The sequence below is a fragment of the Anomaloglossus baeobatrachus genome, chromosome 1 (genome assembly GCF_048569485.1).
Source record: "Anomaloglossus baeobatrachus isolate aAnoBae1 chromosome 1, aAnoBae1.hap1, whole genome shotgun sequence".
Classification (NCBI taxonomy): domain Eukaryota; kingdom Metazoa; phylum Chordata; class Amphibia; order Anura; family Aromobatidae; genus Anomaloglossus; species Anomaloglossus baeobatrachus.
This window is the reverse complement of record NC_134353.1, coordinates 510,539,992-510,558,242: the sequence shown is the minus strand read 5'-3', so window position 1 is coordinate 510,558,242 and position 18,251 is coordinate 510,539,992. Positions and strand designations below refer to the sequence as shown.

The 18,251-nt window shown below is 41.9% G+C and overlaps 1 protein-coding gene across 1 annotated transcript in view; it reads left to right on the top strand.

Moving 5' to 3' along the window:
- Positions 1-18,251, top strand: part of NCBP1 (nuclear cap binding protein subunit 1) — a 191,436-nt gene that overhangs the window by 146,769 nt on the left and 26,416 nt on the right. Inside the window, exons 14-15 of the mRNA XM_075316096.1 lie at positions 5,003-5,077; positions 16,970-17,073. Coding sequence (XP_075172211.1) covers positions 5,003-5,077; positions 16,970-17,073 — 179 coding nt within the window. The remainder of the gene's footprint in view (positions 1-5,002; positions 5,078-16,969; positions 17,074-18,251) is intronic.

Below are 18,251 nucleotides of genomic sequence, written 5' to 3'. Positions count from 1 at the left end.
ATATAACTGAATAGGATAACTGAAGTGAGCACTAATATATATATTATGAGTGCAAGCCAAAAAATACATACTATACAAAGGATAAGGCTGCACATCAAACATAGATAATGGTATAATGCCTCAAGCATATGGAAAAATATTGGAATATACAATGAAAAATGCTACTTGCTAATTTGAACATGTGAATAATGAATTGCATACCTGCTATGAATATTAGGAAAAAGGAGATATTTAGCAATCGCATTGATCAATGTAACTGAGCCCCAAAGCCTCGTCAAGGCATATCTCTATATTGGGGTCCCTAGCTCTGTGACCCTAACTGTGTGTCATCTCATTGCAATTAAAAACTGCTGTGGGTGGAGAGGGGTAACTAAGGACTTTCTTATATAGGAGATGGAAAAAACATGGCCGAAAGGGGCGGAGCTGTGTTCACATTCAGAAAAAAAACTACATATAACTGAATAGGATAACTGAAGTGAGCACTAATATATATATTATGAGTGCAAGCCAAAAAATACATACTATACAAAGGATAAGGCTGCACATCAAACATAGATAATGGTATAATGCCTCAAGCATATGGAAAAATATTGGAATATACAATGAAAAATGCTACTTGCTAATTTGAACATGTGAATAATGAATTGCATACCTGCTATGAATATTAGGAAAAAGGAGATATTTAGCAATCGCATTGATCAATGTAACTGAGCCCCAAAGCCTCGTCAAGGCATATCTCTATATTGGGGTCCCTAGCTCTGTGACCCTAACTGTGTGTCATCTCATTGCAATTAAAAACTGCTGTGGGTGGAGAGGGGTAACTAAGGACTTTCTTATATAGGAGATGGAAAAAACATGGCCGAAAGGGGCGGAGCTGTGTTCACATTCAGAAAAAAAACTACATATAACTGAATAGGATAACTGAAGTGAGCACTAATATATATATTATGAGTGCAAGCCAAAAAATACATACTATACAAAGGATAAGGCTGCACATCAAACATAGATAATGGTATAATGCCTCAAGCATATGGAAAAATATTGGAATATACAATGAAAAATGCTACTTGCTAATTTGAACATGTGAATAATGAATTGCATACCTGCTATGAATATTAGGAAAAAGGAGATATTTAGCAATCGCATTGATCAATGTAACTGAGCCCCAAAGCCTCGTCAAGGCATATCTCTATATTGGGGTCCCTAGCTCTGTGACCCTAACTGTGTGTCATCTCATTGCAATTAAAAACTGCTGTGGGTGGAGAGGGGTAACTAAGGACTTTCTTATATAGGAGATGGAAAAAACATGGCCGAAAGGGGCGGAGCTGTGTTCACATTCAGAAAAAAAACTACATATAACTGAATAGGATAACTGAAGTGAGCACTAATATATATATTATGAGTGCAAGCCAAAAAATACATACTATACAAAGGATAAGGCTGCACATCAAACATAGATAATGGTATAATGCCTCAAGCATATGGAAAAATATTGGAATATACAATGAAAAATGCTACTTGCTAATTTGAACATGTGAATAATGAATTGCATACCTGCTATGAATATTAGGAAAAAGGAGATATTTAGCAATCGCATTGATCAATGTAACTGAGCCCCAAAGCCTCGTCAAGGCATATCTCTATATTGGGGTCCCTAGCTCTGTGACCCTAACTGTGTGTCATCTCATTGCAATTAAAAACTGCTGTGGGTGGAGAGGGGTAACTAAGGACTTTCTTATATAGGAGATGGAAAAAACATGGCCGAAAGGGGCGGAGCTGTGTTCACATTCAGAAAAAAAACTACATATAACTGAATAGGATAACTGAAGTGAGCACTAATATATATATTATGAGTGCAAGCCAAAAAATACATACTATACAAAGGATAAGGCTGCACATCAAACATAGATAATGGTATAATGCCTCAAGCATATGGAAAAATATTGGAATATACAATGAAAAATGCTACTTGCTAATTTGAACATGTGAATAATGAATTGCATACCTGCTATGAATATTAGGAAAAAGGAGATATTTAGCAATCGCATTGATCAATGTAACTGAGCCCCAAAGCCTCGTCAAGGCATATCTCTATATTGGGGTCCCTAGCTCTGTGACCCTAACTGTGTGTCATCTCATTGCAATTAAAAACTGCTGTGGGTGGAGAGGGGTAACTAAGGACTTTCTTATATAGGAGATGGAAAAAACATGGCCGAAAGGGGCGGAGCTGTGTTCACATTCAGAAAAAAAACTACATATAACTGAATAGGATAACTGAAGTGAGCACTAATATATATATTATGAGTGCAAGCCAAAAAATACATACTATACAAAGGATAAGGCTGCACATCAAACATAGATAATGGTATAATGCCTCAAGCATATGGAAAAATATTGGAATATACAATGAAAAATGCTACTTGCTAATTTGAACATGTGAATAATGAATTGCATACCTGCTATGAATATTAGGAAAAAGGAGATATTTAGCAATCGCATTGATCAATGTAACTAAGCCCCAAAGCCTCGTCAAGGCATATCTCTATATTGGGGTCCCTAGCTCTGTGACCCTAACTGTGTGTCATCTCATTGCAATTAAAAACTGCTGTGGGTGGAGAGGGGTAACTAAGGACTTTCTTATATAGGAGATGGAAAAAACATGGCCGAAAGGGGCGGAGCTGTGTTCACATTCAGAAAAAAAACTACATATAACTGAATATATATATTATGAGTGCAAGCCAAAAAATACATACTATACAAAGGATAAGGCTGCACATCAAACATAGATAATGGTATAATGCCTCAAGCATATGGAAAAATATTGGAATATACAATGAAAAATGCTACTTGCTAATTTGAACATGTGAATAATGAATTGCATACCTGCTATGAATATTAGGAAAAAGGAGATATTTAGCAATCGCATTGATCAATGTAACTGAGCCCCAAAGCCTCGTCAAGGCATATCTCTATATTGGGGTCCCTAGCTCTGTGACCCTAACTGTGTGTCATCTCATTGCAATTAAAAACTGCTGTGGGTGGAGAGGGGTAACTAAGGACTTTCTTATATAGGAGATGGAAAAAACATGGCCGAAAGGGGCGGAGCTGTGTTCACATTCAGAAAAAAAACTACATATAACTGAATAGGATAACTGAAGTGAGCACTAATATATATATTAGTGCTCACTTCAGTTATCCTATTCAGTTATATGTAGTTTTTTTTCTGAATGTGAACACAGCTCCGCCCCTTTCGGCCATGTTTTTTCCATCTCCTATATAATAAAGTCCTTAGTTACCCCTCTCCACCCACAGCAGTTTTTAATTGCAATGAGATGACACACAGTTAGGGTCACAGAGCTAGGGACCCCAATATAGAGATATGCCTTGACGAGGCTTTGGGGCTCAGTTACATTGATCAATGCGATTGCTAAATATCTCCTTTTTCCTAATATTCATAGCAGGTATGCAATTCATTATTCACATGTTCAAATTAGCAAGTAGCATTTTTCATTGTATATTCCAATATTTTTCCATATGCTTGAGGCATTATACCATTATCTATGTTTGATGTGCAGCCTTATCCTTTGTATATTCCAAATCAAGACTGGCTCGGTGGTTCAAGGAACCAATTCTCTAGCTTATCGTTCTGCTGGGCTTACGGTTCCCTCAGGGCTGAAGGTCCATTCTACCAGAGCGGTGGATGCGTCCTGGGCTTGAGGCACCAGGCTACGGCTCAGCTTGTGTGTCAGGCGGCTACCTGGTCCAGCCTCCACACTTTCACGAAACACTGTCAGGTGCATACCCATGCTTCGGCGGATGCCAGCATAGGCAGACGAGTCCTTCAGGCGGCGGTTGCCCACCTGTAGAAAGGGGCCGTTTTACGGCTCTATTACGAGGTATTATTTTACCCACCCAGGGATTGCTTTTGGACATCCCAATTGTCTGGGTCTCCCAATAGAGCGACAAAGAAGGGAATTTTGTTTACTTACCGTAAATTCCTTTTCTTCTAGCTCTAATTGGGAGACCCAGCACCCGCCCCTGTTTTTTTGTATACACATGTTGTTCATGTTGAATGGTTTCAGTTCTCCGATATTCCTTCGGATTGAATTTGCTTAAACCAGTTTATTGGCTTTCCTCCTTCTTGCTTTTGCACTAAAACTGAGGAGCCCGTGATCCCACGGGGGGTGTATAGGCAGAAGGGGAGGGGCCTTACACTTTTAAGTGTAATACTTTGTGTGGCCTCCGGAGGCAGTAGCTATACACCCAATTGTCTGGGTCTCCCAATTAGAGCTAGAAGAAAAGGAATTTACGGTAAGTAAACAAAATTCCCTTCTTTTTTTCTCATTGAATTTCATGGGAAATGTCTGCACAAAGATTGCAGACATTTCTCAAGAAATTTCCGGGGTAAATCCGCAGGTAAAAAGCTCTAGTGCGCACATAGCCTTAGTCTTAGTGCGAAATTTCTGCTGACAGCTCACCTCAATCTTAAAGGGAACCTTTCTAAAAAAAAAAACAACTGTTCCTCAGGCCAAAGGTGATTCATACTCAGATAACTCGGTTTTCATTTTTCCTTCATGTTGCCTTTCTTGGCGTCCTAAATAAGAAATGACTAGAATAAATCCGTCCTGTTACCTAGGTATGTCAGAGATCAAACCAGCAAGTCTTCTCCCACCAGCTCAGGGTCGTCTGCAAATTATAGCCTGCAGAATGGAGAACTGGTGCAAATGCAGGATACCAGTTATATAATGGCCAAATATAATGTTACTATGACATTGGATAGTTTAGTCTGAAAAATTTTATGTACTGTTACATTTCAACATAAACGTGCACAGCAGGACGTTTAGGTGGGTGTGTGTTTTTTTTTTTTTTTTTTTTTTTTTTTTTAAAATGCCTATTCTGTCATGCATACTGTAGACTATACAGAGATTTTCTTGAGCAGAAGCTTATATAATATACTTTCTAAAACGCTATGGTTGATTAACACTATCTCTTTATATTTCAGGGCTGATTGTCTTTCCCAGGACTTGGATAGACCTAAACCCCAGTTTGTTCGGGAAGTCTTGGAAAAGTGCATGAGGTAGTGAATGCATCCATCACCAGCCAGTTAATTAAAATATTTTACTTCTTGGAATGTAACTTTTACATGTCCAGTCCATATTTCAGTCAAGGTGGGATTCCCAATTAGCCAATCCCTACTCCTATGCAAGCTGTCCTGGTTACTGAAACTGTGATTGGCTGACAATGGTGCAACGTTAATGCCCATTAGCGCTTTGCAGAGGGACGGCCAACAACAACTCTTTTAATGTAAACCTACAAACTTCCCAAAGCAGGGAAAAGTCCCAAACCAAACAGAAGACCCCCAGAAAGATAGGTGACCCCCAGAATGAAATGGATGAAAAAAAGCAAATATAGGGGGAACACCAAAACAAATGGACTAAGAGGGAATGATCAGATACAAAAGATATTTATTGATAATAATACATAATGTGAACACCATGACAGACAGTGATAGCAAATGTGATGGAAAAATTTGCCTGAAACACAACTGCACCAAAAAGGCCACTAGATGGCGAAAGACACGGCTGTGCCAAGGTATCAAGTTTAAACCATAAAGACAAAGGCTGATGGAGGGAGGGTAAAGATTACATACAATATAGACAGTAACTCCTAAACTCCTTCAAAAGTACCACACCCAAAAACAGCCATGATTAGAAAAAAACTTTATTACCCTGAGACATTATGTACAACAGGTCAGTGACCAAAACAGGTGGCAGAGAGCCTCAGCCTCGACGTACGTTTCACCAGGATGGCTTCATCAGGCACGCCTCCTGATGAAGCCATCCTGGTGTATTGACCTGTAGTTGTGTTTCAGGCAACTTTTTCCATCATGTTTGCTATCTCTGTCTATCATTGTGTTCACATTGTGTATTATTACCAATAAATATTTTTGTATTTGATCATTCAGTCTTAGTCCCCTTTTGTGTTTATGTTCCCCTATATTTGCATTTTTCATTCTGGGCTCCCCTATCTTTTTGGATTAACAACTCTTTTGATGCCTGCATTAAATATTATTGATAATCTCTGTGAAGAACTGTTAAATTTATCGGTTGAGCAGACAAACTTCATTGCTGCCCCCCCTAAAAAAAAAAAAGATACAGGGTGCGTTATAAACGCAATCAGAAACCAAGTTTCAAAGAGTATAAAAGCTCTTAATTTTATTACAATTAGATTAAAATACAAAACAGTGACAATATTATATCGATATAAATAAGCAAAAAAATCGCCAATTCATAGGTCTTAAACCCAAAATAAGACTACTTGCTGCAGAGCAGTATTTGGATAGTCCTGATACCTCAAATATCAGGTCTATCCAAATACCGCTCTGCAGTAAGTAGTCTTATATCAATGTCATTGTATAGTTCTATAATATTATTTTTGAATTTTCTTGATTAGTGCAGATGTATTAATGCTATTTATTATTTTTTGCACTTTGAAAGCTCTATTTTTTTACTAGAATTATCTAAAGCTGATGACATTGGATATAAACTACATGCTATTAATTATTTCACCACTAGATAGTAGTAATCAATTTTGGAATAAAACACATCTAAAATAGCGCTCTATATATTATAATGAATTAAAAAAAACCTTTTCTATTTGATGTTGGTATATTTTGGGTTTTAGACCTATGAATTGGCGTTTTTTTTTTTTTTGCTTATATCGATATAATAGTCATTGTTTTGTATTTTAATCTAATTGTAATAAAATTAAGAGCTTTTATACTCTTTGAAACTGTTTCTGATTGCGTTCATGGTTAACGAGTTTAGCTCATTATTTATATAATATTGATGATATAATTGTACAGGGTGTGTTACAAAGACTGATTTGGGAGGGACAGCATGTCCTAATAAACCTGGCGTTGGGAAATGGTTCTGCCACTACCACACATTCTTAGATTGACTTTTTACACATGGCACCTTCTACCATTTTCTCTTTATTTACTTATTTCTTAATTGCCCATTTATAAATTGGAATGCAAAATGATAAAGGTAATGCTCATTATACCTAAAGATGAATACTGTGATTTGCTGAAATGGCATACTCCCCCCCAACCCCCCCCCCCCTGTTCGTGCATTACTATGCCCTGCCATGTAAAGCAGTGATTTTGATTTTTTTTTTCTGCTATTTGGTGTTATAGACATGGCAGTTTTTCATGGAGGATACCTAGTATGTGAGCTGTACCTGGTCTAAAGAATGGGCTTTCTTATTTTAGCAAAACCAGAAAGAAAAAAACCTCTAAACCCATTAATTTTATTAAATTCTAGTTAAAATAACAGTCAGTGAGTATAGACACAGGGGCCTTACCCATTTGTAAGGTCACAGACAAGTGTCATAAAGACTTGGTGAGGTTCTGGATTGGGCAGTGAGCAATAGTGTGCGATGGTGTCGCTTCTATTCAAGGGGCTATTGGGCTGAATTGATATCTCAATGTTCAGGGTACAGGGCCTAAAATTCCCTAAAATTATCCCTGCCTAACAGAGGTTTAAGTCACCTTAATGTTTTGGGTGCCCCCGTTCCTCGGCGGCTGACCCTCGTTTCCCTGGTCACTATCACATAATCCTGAAACCACCACCAGGTGCAAAATGCTGAAGTGCGTTTCCCCTGACGGGGGGAAACGCGCCGGGATCAACACCAGTCCCAGCAGATAAGTAACTGGGATATTTAGGCCAACTATTTACATGTGGGTTAGGACCCTAACCATACCCCTTATATATTGTAGCCAGTTGTTTTACTGTGCAATTGGTGATTGACACTTTTTTTGTGTAGGACCGAGGTCTGACCACAGATAATTTCATGTAATTTAACTTGACATATGACTGTGTGATGGTTTCAGGATTATGTGATAGTGACAGGGGCAATGAGGGTCAGCCGCCGAGGAACGGGGGCACCCAAAACATTAAGGTGACTTAAACCTCTGTTGTTAGGCAGGGATAATTTTAGGGAATTTTGGGCCCTGTACCCTGAACATTGAGATATCAATTCAGCCCGATAGCCCCTTGAATAGTAGCGACACCATCGCACACTCTATTGCTCACTGTCCTATCCAGAACCTCACCAAGTCTTTATGCACATTATGACACTTGTCTGTGACCTTACAAATGGGTATGGCCCCTGTGTCTATACTCACTGATGGTTAGAAATTAACGTTTTGAGGTTTTTTCTTTCTGGTTTTGCTTTAGTCGATCCGCTTTGATCAGATTATTTATGGTTTTGATGCTTTCTTATTTTATTCAGGTATGATAAAACCCATTATATCAGCTAAACCTGTCCAATGTACTGTGGCATACTGCCTCTGTATATATTATGTAAAAGGTTGGGTTGTTCGGCATACCTATCAGTTCCTACCTTGCCAGGCAGGGACCTATTAATAGTGTGCAAGCATCACATGGCACATTTGTCCCATATATAGGGATTGATTGGGCTATAGACCTATTGTACACTAAGTTCATTTTAAAGGGAACCTGTCAGGAGAAATTTCGCCCAAAACCTAAAAGATTCCCCTTCTGCAGCTCCTGGGCTGCATTCTAGCAAAGTTCCTGTTGTTATTGTGCCCCATGTGAGACCAAAATAAAGACTTTATAAAGTCTTACCTTTTTGTATAGCCATCTTTTTTTTTTTTTTATAGTCACGGGGGTGGGCTTTCTGGCATCCGTTATTCTCCCTTCTGGTCCTTTATGCTGTCCCCCCATCGCTCTTACTATTATGTATGAAAAATTTGTCCTAAAAATGACACTTGTTTTTCACTCACTAAACTAAATCCTTTTAATAAAATGTGGGCTCAAAAGACTCATTACAGCCAGAAATGAATTCTTTAAAGATGGTTTTTGGTATGTTAAGAGCTCTGTTTTGGCCAAATTTGTGTTCTGAAATGTGACGACGTAGTGTTATCAAATTCCATGAAGTACCTGTGGGTTGAAAATCCTTGCTATGTCCCTGGAAAAATTAAAATCTTTTAGGGGTGTAGTCACTTGGGGGCAGGGAGTTTGGGGGTTTCTGCTGTTTAGAAACCTTGGGGGCCCTGCAAATGCAACATGGTGCTGGCAGTCTATTTCAGCCAAACTTTGCATTCCGAAATTCAAATATTGCGTCTTCCCTTCCAAGCCTGCCATTTGTCCAAACAGACGTGGGGTATCAGCGTGCTCACAAGAGACTGGGTAACCATTTGTGTGATCCAATTTCTCACGCTATACTTTGTAAAAGTGAGAAATTGTGGATAAAGCAATATTTTGGAGGAAACCTTACAATTTTTAATTTTTTTTTCTTCATTCCACTTTGCATCAATACCTGCTTAGCACCTGAAGGATTAAGAAAAAAAATCCTGACAGCAGTTTGAACCATTTCAAGGGTGCGGGTTTTAAAATGGTATAATTTTTGGGGCGTCTCCAATATATGCTCCTCTCAAAGTCCATTTAAATCTGAATAGGACCCTAAAGTAACAGGTTTTGAAAATTTTCTTGTAAAAAAAAAAAGCTGCTAAAATTTTAACCCTTTTAACTTCCTAACCAAATGTAAAAATATATATATTTTTTTATGGTGCTGATTTAAAGTAAATGGGGGAAATGTTAATTATCACCTAAGTAATATCTAGTTTTAAAGGCATAAAGATTAAATGTTTGAAAAATTGATATATTTTTTTAAAAAAAAGTTGGCGGTCAAAATTTCAATGTTTTTATAAATGCACATCATATTGAACTAAACTTACCACTAGTATGAAGTACAACATGTCACAAAAAATAAGCAATCGCTCAATCACTGGGATATGTTGAAGCTTTCCAGAGTTATGCCCAAATAAAGTGACACTGGTCAGAGTGAAAAATGCGACTTGGTCATTAATGTAAAATGTGGCTCGATCCCTAACCCCTTTATGACCGCAGGGACATATGACTGCCCCCGGTCATTGTGTTAATCCCCACCTGCTGCAGGCGGGGATCCACGCACATGTCAGCTAATTTGTACAGCTAACGTGTGCCTCACAGGTAGGAGTGCAATTGCTATCCACCCGTACCTGTTAACCCCTTAAATGGCGCTGTCAAGATGTGACAGCGCCATTTTAACGGCGATCGCGGTAGAAGTTTACTCACCGCCCAATACTGTAAGTCACGTGACATGATCACGTGGATCCGGTAGTTCTCATGGTGACACAGGCTCATGTGACTCCTGTAACTCACATGACTCAGGCCCTGTAAGAAAAGGCAAACTACTGGCTGTTACAAGAGATGATAATTTGTCCCAGTCTGAGCGGTGCTGCTCTAATCGGGAGAAATGAATGAGCGATCAGACTGCTGATCATTATAGCCCCCTAGGGGGGTACTAGTAAAATAAAAATTTTTTTTGAAAAATTTAAAACTAAAAGTTCAAATAAAATATACATACATTTGATATCGCTGCGTTCAGAAATACCCGATCTATCAAAATCTAAAATCAATTAATCAGAACGATAAACAGCGTAGAAGCAAAAAATTCCAAATGTCAAAATTAATTTTTTTTTTTTGGTCGGCGCATATTTTGCCCAAAATGTAATAACAGGCGATCAAAATGTAGCATCTGCACAAATGTTACCATTAATGTCAGCTCCATAGACAAAAAATAAGCCATCATTGAGCCATAGATCCCGAAAAATGAGAACGCTATGGGTCGCGGAAAATGGCGCAAAACGTGCGCCACTTTTCTTTATCGTTCCTATGGGAGACCCAGACCATGGGTGTATAGCTACTGCCTCCGGAGGACACACAAAGTTACTACACTCAAAACGTGTAGCTCCTCCCTCCTAGCATTTACACCCCCTGCTAGCCAGTCCTAGCCAGTTTCAAGCTTTGTGTCAGGAGGATCACACACACACATGCATCCTTTTTTGATTTTTCATTTTTTCTAAAGATTTGGAAGAAAAGCGGGTCCACTGGACCCCCGGCATGTCCCTTCACACTCCCCTGGCGGCAGTGCTGTTAAGGTTGACTTCAGGGCAGAAATCCCTTCATGCCGCGCTCCTTCACCATCCCTTATGGGCTCTGGCTTGAAGTTAGAGCCAACACGGTTCTCACTGCCTTGCAGGAGACCGGCCTCCATCCGCAGCCCTTTGGCAGGACCCTGCTGGACGGAGCACTGGACCCCCACCCCACCAGGGATTGGACCCTGCGTCTCAAAGCTAAGTATAGAGACGTTGTTCAAGGGTCCTTCTACAATGTGGATTTATTGAGGGGACAGTGATTTATGTTGATAATGCTGCTTTTTACAGTTTTTCCGGCCGGTTTCTCAGTTTTTACTGAGTACCGCGCCGATGATGCCTGATTTTCGGCCGCATGTATAACTCTAGGCCCCGGCTTCAGCCGCGGCCTAGTTTCGTTTTGTTCCCCTGCATGTTACTCATGCAAGGGGACACTGCAGCGCCGTCCGCCGGCCGCTCTGCACAGGGGACGACACTCCGTTTTAGGAGATGATTCCCTCCCCTGTACATGCCTTAGCCCTCCGATTCCCGCTCCTAGGTTAACCCCCGCCCCCCCCCCCCCTCACTCTGGCGCCATTTTCTCAGCGTTTTTAGTACGCTGATCGGCGCTGGCTGCTCTGCAGCAGAGGGAGTGGATATATGGCTGGGGGTCCAGGCTTGGAACCTGGGGGGGCACTCACAATAGCGGCCTGATAAGTCACAACCTCTGGCTGTGCACTTTTATACACGATCACTGCATTCTGAGGGAGTTAATTCTTTATTATAGAACCTCCTCAGCAGCATGTCTCACACTAGGAGCAAAGCTCCAAGGCTGTATACTACATGTTCTGCATGTAAACTCATATTGCCTGAACCAGCACGGACCCACACTGTAATGGTCCTTATGTGGTGCCTCTGCCTGGAGTCTCCCCAGGCTGACCCCTGTCTTGGGTATTCTAGACATTCTAGACATAGCCCCCCACCTCTGCAGCATGTCTCACAGAGCGAGGCTGCAGGCTGTTTTTAGTATCCACTCTACTTGGAGGCTCATTCATGGTCCCTCCAGCCGCTCCGGTTTCGGTGGCTGACCCCTGGAGGAATTTTTTTCCAGGGGTCGGCCTGTCCCGGCATCTGCTGAGCATGCAGCCCCCTTCTCAGGGCGTTTTCTGCTCGCTCAGCAAACCTCACAGACCCCGTCCTCCTGACTGGGAGACGCAGGGTCTCCTATCCTCCCCGTCCCGCAGCTCCGATTACGAGCTGACTCACTGGACGAGGAAGATGTCTCTACCAGGGGCTCGGACGCTACTTTAGGTACTTTGATCCGTCCGTAGGTGACGCGGATGCGAATGATTGGATTGCGTCCATTATACTTGTATTGGACCTCCATCCGCCTGTATCAGGGGAGTATTCCCCGCTGGCAGAAAGGCATCAGTATACCTTTAACAAGACGAGGAGTGTGTTCCTTAACCACTCCAGTTTTCAGGCGTCCAAGCCCGCAGCCTGTCCTGCAGATCCAACAGCGGGGTTCTGCTGCCTGACTCCCCCTCCCATCAAAGGTGGTCAAGGAGTGTACTCATTTGCCAAGGGTGGCCACTCCGGTGTCTAGACTTTCAGCCCGGATAGTTGTATCAGTGGCTGACGGCACCTCTATAAGGATACCACGGTACATTAATTTTGTACTGGACCTCAATCCGCCGGAGTTACCTTATCTAGGTGAACACAACGTGTGTTCCTTAACCACTCCAGTTTTCAGGCCCCTGTGACCAGCCCAGGGTCCTCTCTGACAGTCGCTTCCCATGAAGCGTGATTCTGAGGACTGTGTTTCCCCTGTCCACCAATAGTGGTCAAGAAGTGGGCTCATTCACCTCAGGTGGCTCAGCCCGGACCGTTATGTCGGTGGCTGACTGTTCCTCAGAGGAGATGCATTCCATCACAGGGACTCTATGCCCAAAACGGTTGCCTGAACTTCCAGACTTCAGTCTTTTCATCCTCTGCCAGGTCTGCCATGCTGGACACCGCACGGCGGTGGTCTTCGCTACTTTCCTCGCTATCCGCAGGCTCCTGTGGCTTCGGAAATTGAAGACAGATGCCTCTATAGAGGTTCCTTGCTAGGCTCCCCTTTCGTGGGACCAGTCTCTTCGGAACCGACTGGATGAAATTTAGGAAGCTCTTGGCGGGGAGTGTTCTTCCTTGCCACAAACCTAAACCAGGGAACCTGTCCAGGGCAGGAATCAGTTGAGTTTTCGGTGGTTTCCGTTCATCCATCTGATCGTCCTCTAGCTCGGCCTAGGTTCATAGAACCAATTGGCTTGAAGCTGCGTCTTCAGAAGACCGCAGGAGATGCTGCCACTTAGTCAGCTTCCTCCGAGCTATCTAGCCACGCCAACCTCCTCCTAGTCGGTGGCAGGCTCTCTCCACTTGGCGACGTATGGTTCTAACACGTCTCCGTTCAGTGGGGGCGGGATTATATCTCCCATGGCTACAAGATGGAGTTCTGTCCACCCGCCAAACAGATTTTTTCTGTTACCTCCTCCCGGCTCCAAGGCCGCCGCCTTCTCATAAGCCGTGGCATTTCTTGCAGGCCAATGGAGTAATTGTACCGAATCCCGACTGGGAACGGTTCTGAGATTTTTGTTTAAATCTATTTCTAGTCCCCGAAGAGGGCGGTGCCTTCCGACCTGGATCTTTAGCTTTTCAAGCATGGTCAGGTGTGGCGTTTTCACATGGAGTCTCGGTCTTGTTCCGTGTGTTTTTTTCACCGGATCAATCAAGAACCCAAGGAGATTCCCTCGCAGCCTTCGGCATCAGAGATGCTTTTCTGCAACGGTCAATCGCAGTTTCACACCAGCGTTGACTGCGTTTTGCCATCAGAGTGGTCCAATTCGTGGCTCTTCCCTTGGGGTTGGCCACGGCCCCTCGAGTATTCTCATTGGGGCTGCTGTGATTAGGGTCCTGCACCCCTAGGGATTGACAGTGATCGTTTGCCCTAGACGGCCTTCTTCTCAGGCCTTCATCCAGTGCAGACTCTTAGCAGAGTACTTCGCTTACTCTCGCCACTCTAACCTATTCGGGTGGCTTGTCATTCTGTTCAAGTCCACTCTGACTTCGAACCAGAGGCTCTCAAGGACGCAATTCGAGACTGTCGGCTCTTGTGAAGCCGCTCTTAGTCGATAAGTAGTCCCTCCGCTGGCGGTCGACGTCGTTCTATCAGACACCAAATACAGGTGCTGGTCAGACGGTGGCGTCATTGGAAGCGATTCCTTGCCCAGTTTCTCCTGTGCTCTCTGAGACTGGATGTTGTCCGCTGTACACGCGAACTCCCTCCTTCCACGGGGTGGTGGCTTTGCCACTGACCTGGGGCTCGTTTTCAGGGGTGGTTTCGACCACTCTGTCTCAGGGACGCTCCTTCCTGGCCCCGTCCCAGGTGATTCTCACCAGGGTGCTGGTCTTTCCGCCTTGGGAGCATTATATCTCCACCGCGGAGCGCAGGGCGCTTGGACTCTGTCCGAATCAGCCCTCTAGATCAATGGGCTAGAAATCAGAGCTGTATTCTAGCTCTCTAAGCCTTCACCATCTGTTGGCAGCTAGGCACATTCGAGTTCAGTCGGATAATGTTACAGCGTTTTCCTACATCAATTTCCAGATCGGGATACTCAGCCGCCTGGCAATCTTGGCGCCTCAACATTCTTCACTGGACAAGGGACTCCTAGTCCACCGTATCCGCAGCCCACATCCTAGATGTCAAAACTGCGGGCAGATTATTTCAGCTGTCCAACCGTGGTCCACAATCCTCAGGTTTTGCGGTAGACACACTGGTTCATGTTTGATCCCAGCTTCGTCTCTACCTCTTGCCCAGAGCCCTGCACAAGATCAGGGAAGGGGGCCGTCGGGTCATTCTCTTACAGACTGACCCAGGCAGGCTTCGTATCCTGACCTGCTCTTTCTGTCCGTTGGATTACCATGGCATCTTCCGGTCCGTCCAGACCTTTTCTCAGAAGGTCCGTTTTTTCCGTCAGAATTCTGGATTCTCGGATTGACGGCGTAGCTATTGAGTCCTGGATCTTGGCGACTTCTGGTATCCTTCCTGAAGTCATCTCCGCTATGACTCGAGCTCCAAGGTGTCCTTGGACCTTTTTAGCCTTGCCGACCCTCCTGTCCCTTCCACAGTCCGGTCTACAGCTAGGACTATCCCTCATTAAGGGACAGGTCTCCGTTCTGTCGGTATGTGCCAGCGGCGTATCGTCCGGCTGGCTCCGGTGCGCTCCTTTAAGGGCGCGTCTCACATCATTCCGCCTTTCCGGCGGTCTATGGAGCCCTGGGACCTTAATCCGGTCCTCCCGGTTTCCGGAAACCCCCCTTTGCGCTTCTTAGGGAGGTTTCTTTGTTTCATCTTTCACAGAAAGTAGTCTTTCTAGTGGCTATAATTTCCTGCCAGGGAGTTCTGGCTGCACTCTCTCTGAGTCACCCCCTTTTTTGGTCTTTTGCATCAAGACAAGGTGGTCTCCGTCCGACTCCGGACTTTTTTCCCTAAGGTGGTTACTGCTTCCACCTTATCCGGGGCAATTTTCCTGCCTTCCTTTTGTCCGGCTCCTCTTCATCGCTTTGAGAAAGCGTTGCATATCCTGGATCTGGTGCGGGCGCCCCGGATCTAGGTGTCTCGCACCGCCGTTATTAGGCGGTGCACCTCTCTCTAGTACTGACTGCTAGTCAGCATAGCGGTCTCTCTGCATCTAAGCCGACCCTTGTTCGTTGGCTTAGGTCGGCCATTTCCGAGGCCTACAAGTGTACTCAAGTGCCTTCCCCGCTGGGGATCAGAGCACATTTGATCAGACCTGTCTGTGCCTTTTCGGCTTTCAGGCTACGGCTCAGTAGGTCTGTCAGACGGCAGCTCGAATTAGTCTGCATACTTTTTCGAAGCTCTATCCAAGGCATGCTCTTGCTTTGGCAGACGCGGGCTTCGGCAGACGCATCTTTCAGGTGTCTGTCGCCCATTTGTGAAGTTGGGTTTTCCTGCTTCTCAGTTGTCTGTTTATTCCCACCCATGGACTGCTTTGGGACGTCCCATGGTCTGGGTCTCCCATAGGAACGATAAAGAAAAAGAGAATTTTGTTTACTTACCGTAAATTCTTTTTCTTATAGTTCCGTCATGGGAGACCCAGCACCCTCCCTATTGCCTGTTGGAAAGTTTCTTGTTCCGTGTGTCTTCACCGGCTGTTGTTGTAGACAGAGGCTCCGGTTATTCCGGGTTTTACTCTATCTCTACTTGTGGGTGGATGTCCTCCTTCAGCTTTTGCACTAAACTGGCTAGGACTGGCTAGCAGGGGGTGTATATGCTAGGAGGGAGGAGCTACACGTTTTGAGTGTAGTAACTTTGTGTGTCCTCCGGAGGCAGTAGCTATACACCCATGGTCTGGGTCTCCCATGACGGAACTATAAGAAAAAGAATTTACGGTAAGTAAACAAAATTCTCTTTTTTTGGACAAACTTCTGATTTTTTTTTTTTTAGCCCCTTAGATAAAAGTAAACCTATTCATGTTTGGTGTCTACAAACTCGCACCAACCTGAAGCATCAACACACCGACACATCAGTTTTACCATATAGTGAACATGGTGAATAAAATATCTCAAAAACAATAGTGCATTTTTTATTGCAATTTTTTTGCGTTTGGATTTTTTTTCCGTTTTCCAGTATACTATATGGTAAAACTCATGGTTTAATTTAAAAGTACAGCTCGTTCTGCAAAAAAACGAGCCCTCACATGATCATATTGACTGAAAAACGTTACGTGTCTCAGAATGAGGGGGAAAAAAAAAAAAACAGCGCAAAATCGGCTGGTCGTGAAGGGCAAGAAATTTGTAAAGTACATCTTAATTCCCACCCCCCACACTTCCACCAATTTAAGTAAATGAGTTTAACTGTTAATTATCACCCTACAGTGTGAGCTTTGCTATAATATGTGCATGTTTACCAGTCTGTTTTTATTTTAGACTTTCTTACTACCAACGGATATTGGATATTGTACCCTCGTCCTTTTCTGCATTATATCCAGCTGAGCCAAAATGCGTATTCAAATATGGTGATGAAAGCAGCAGTAAGTTGGCATTTTTGTATGACCTTTTTTATCTGCTATAAATAATAGTAGTAATAATCTTTATATAGCGCAAACATATTCCACAGTGCCGTAGATAGTTGGACACTTTTTGCCTACAGGCATGTATGTGTATATATATATATATATATATATATATATATATATATATATATATATATATATATATATATATATATATATATATATATATATATATATATATATATATATATATTAAATAAATAAATTAATATTAATATAATGTGAGGAAGGATGGTTGACCTTAGAGAGATCAACATCGGTCACTGCGTTGAGAAACACGTGATGGTGTCTCCGCAGTGGTGGATGTTGATCTCCCTAAGGTCAACCATCCTTGCTCACATAGTCTTTTACTAGGCAATGCTCCCACTAGCCAGATTCCTATTCCACACTGATGGGGGGGCAAATACCCCGAAACGGCTGTCTGTGGATGGATACCATGTTTGGCATAGGTGGTCTCCTTGACTGGAGACTGCCCTTCCCGTGGTTGTTCCTTCCCGGTGAAAGACCTGGCTAGTTTCCTGCCAGCGTTGAGAAACATGTGATGGTGTCTCCGCGGGCCTTCTTGCTTTGTGTGTATATATATATGTATATATGTGTATATATGTATATATGTGTATATAATATATATATATATATATATATATATATATATATATATATATATATATATATATATATATATATTAATATATGTGATATATATATTTATTAATATATATTAATATATGTGATATATATATTTATTAATATATATTAATATATGTGATATATATATTTATTAATATATATTAATATATGTGATATATATATTTATTAATATATATTAATATATGTGATATATATATTTATTAATATATATTAATATATGTGATATATATATTTATTAATATATATTAATATATGTGATATATATATTTATTAATATATATTAATATATGTGATATATATATATTTATTAATATATGTATATATGTGATATATATATATATATTTATTAATATATGTATATATGTGATATATATATATATATTTATTAATATATGTATATATGTGATATATATATATATATATTTATTAATATATGTATATATGTGATATATATATATATATATTTATTAATATATGTATATATGTGA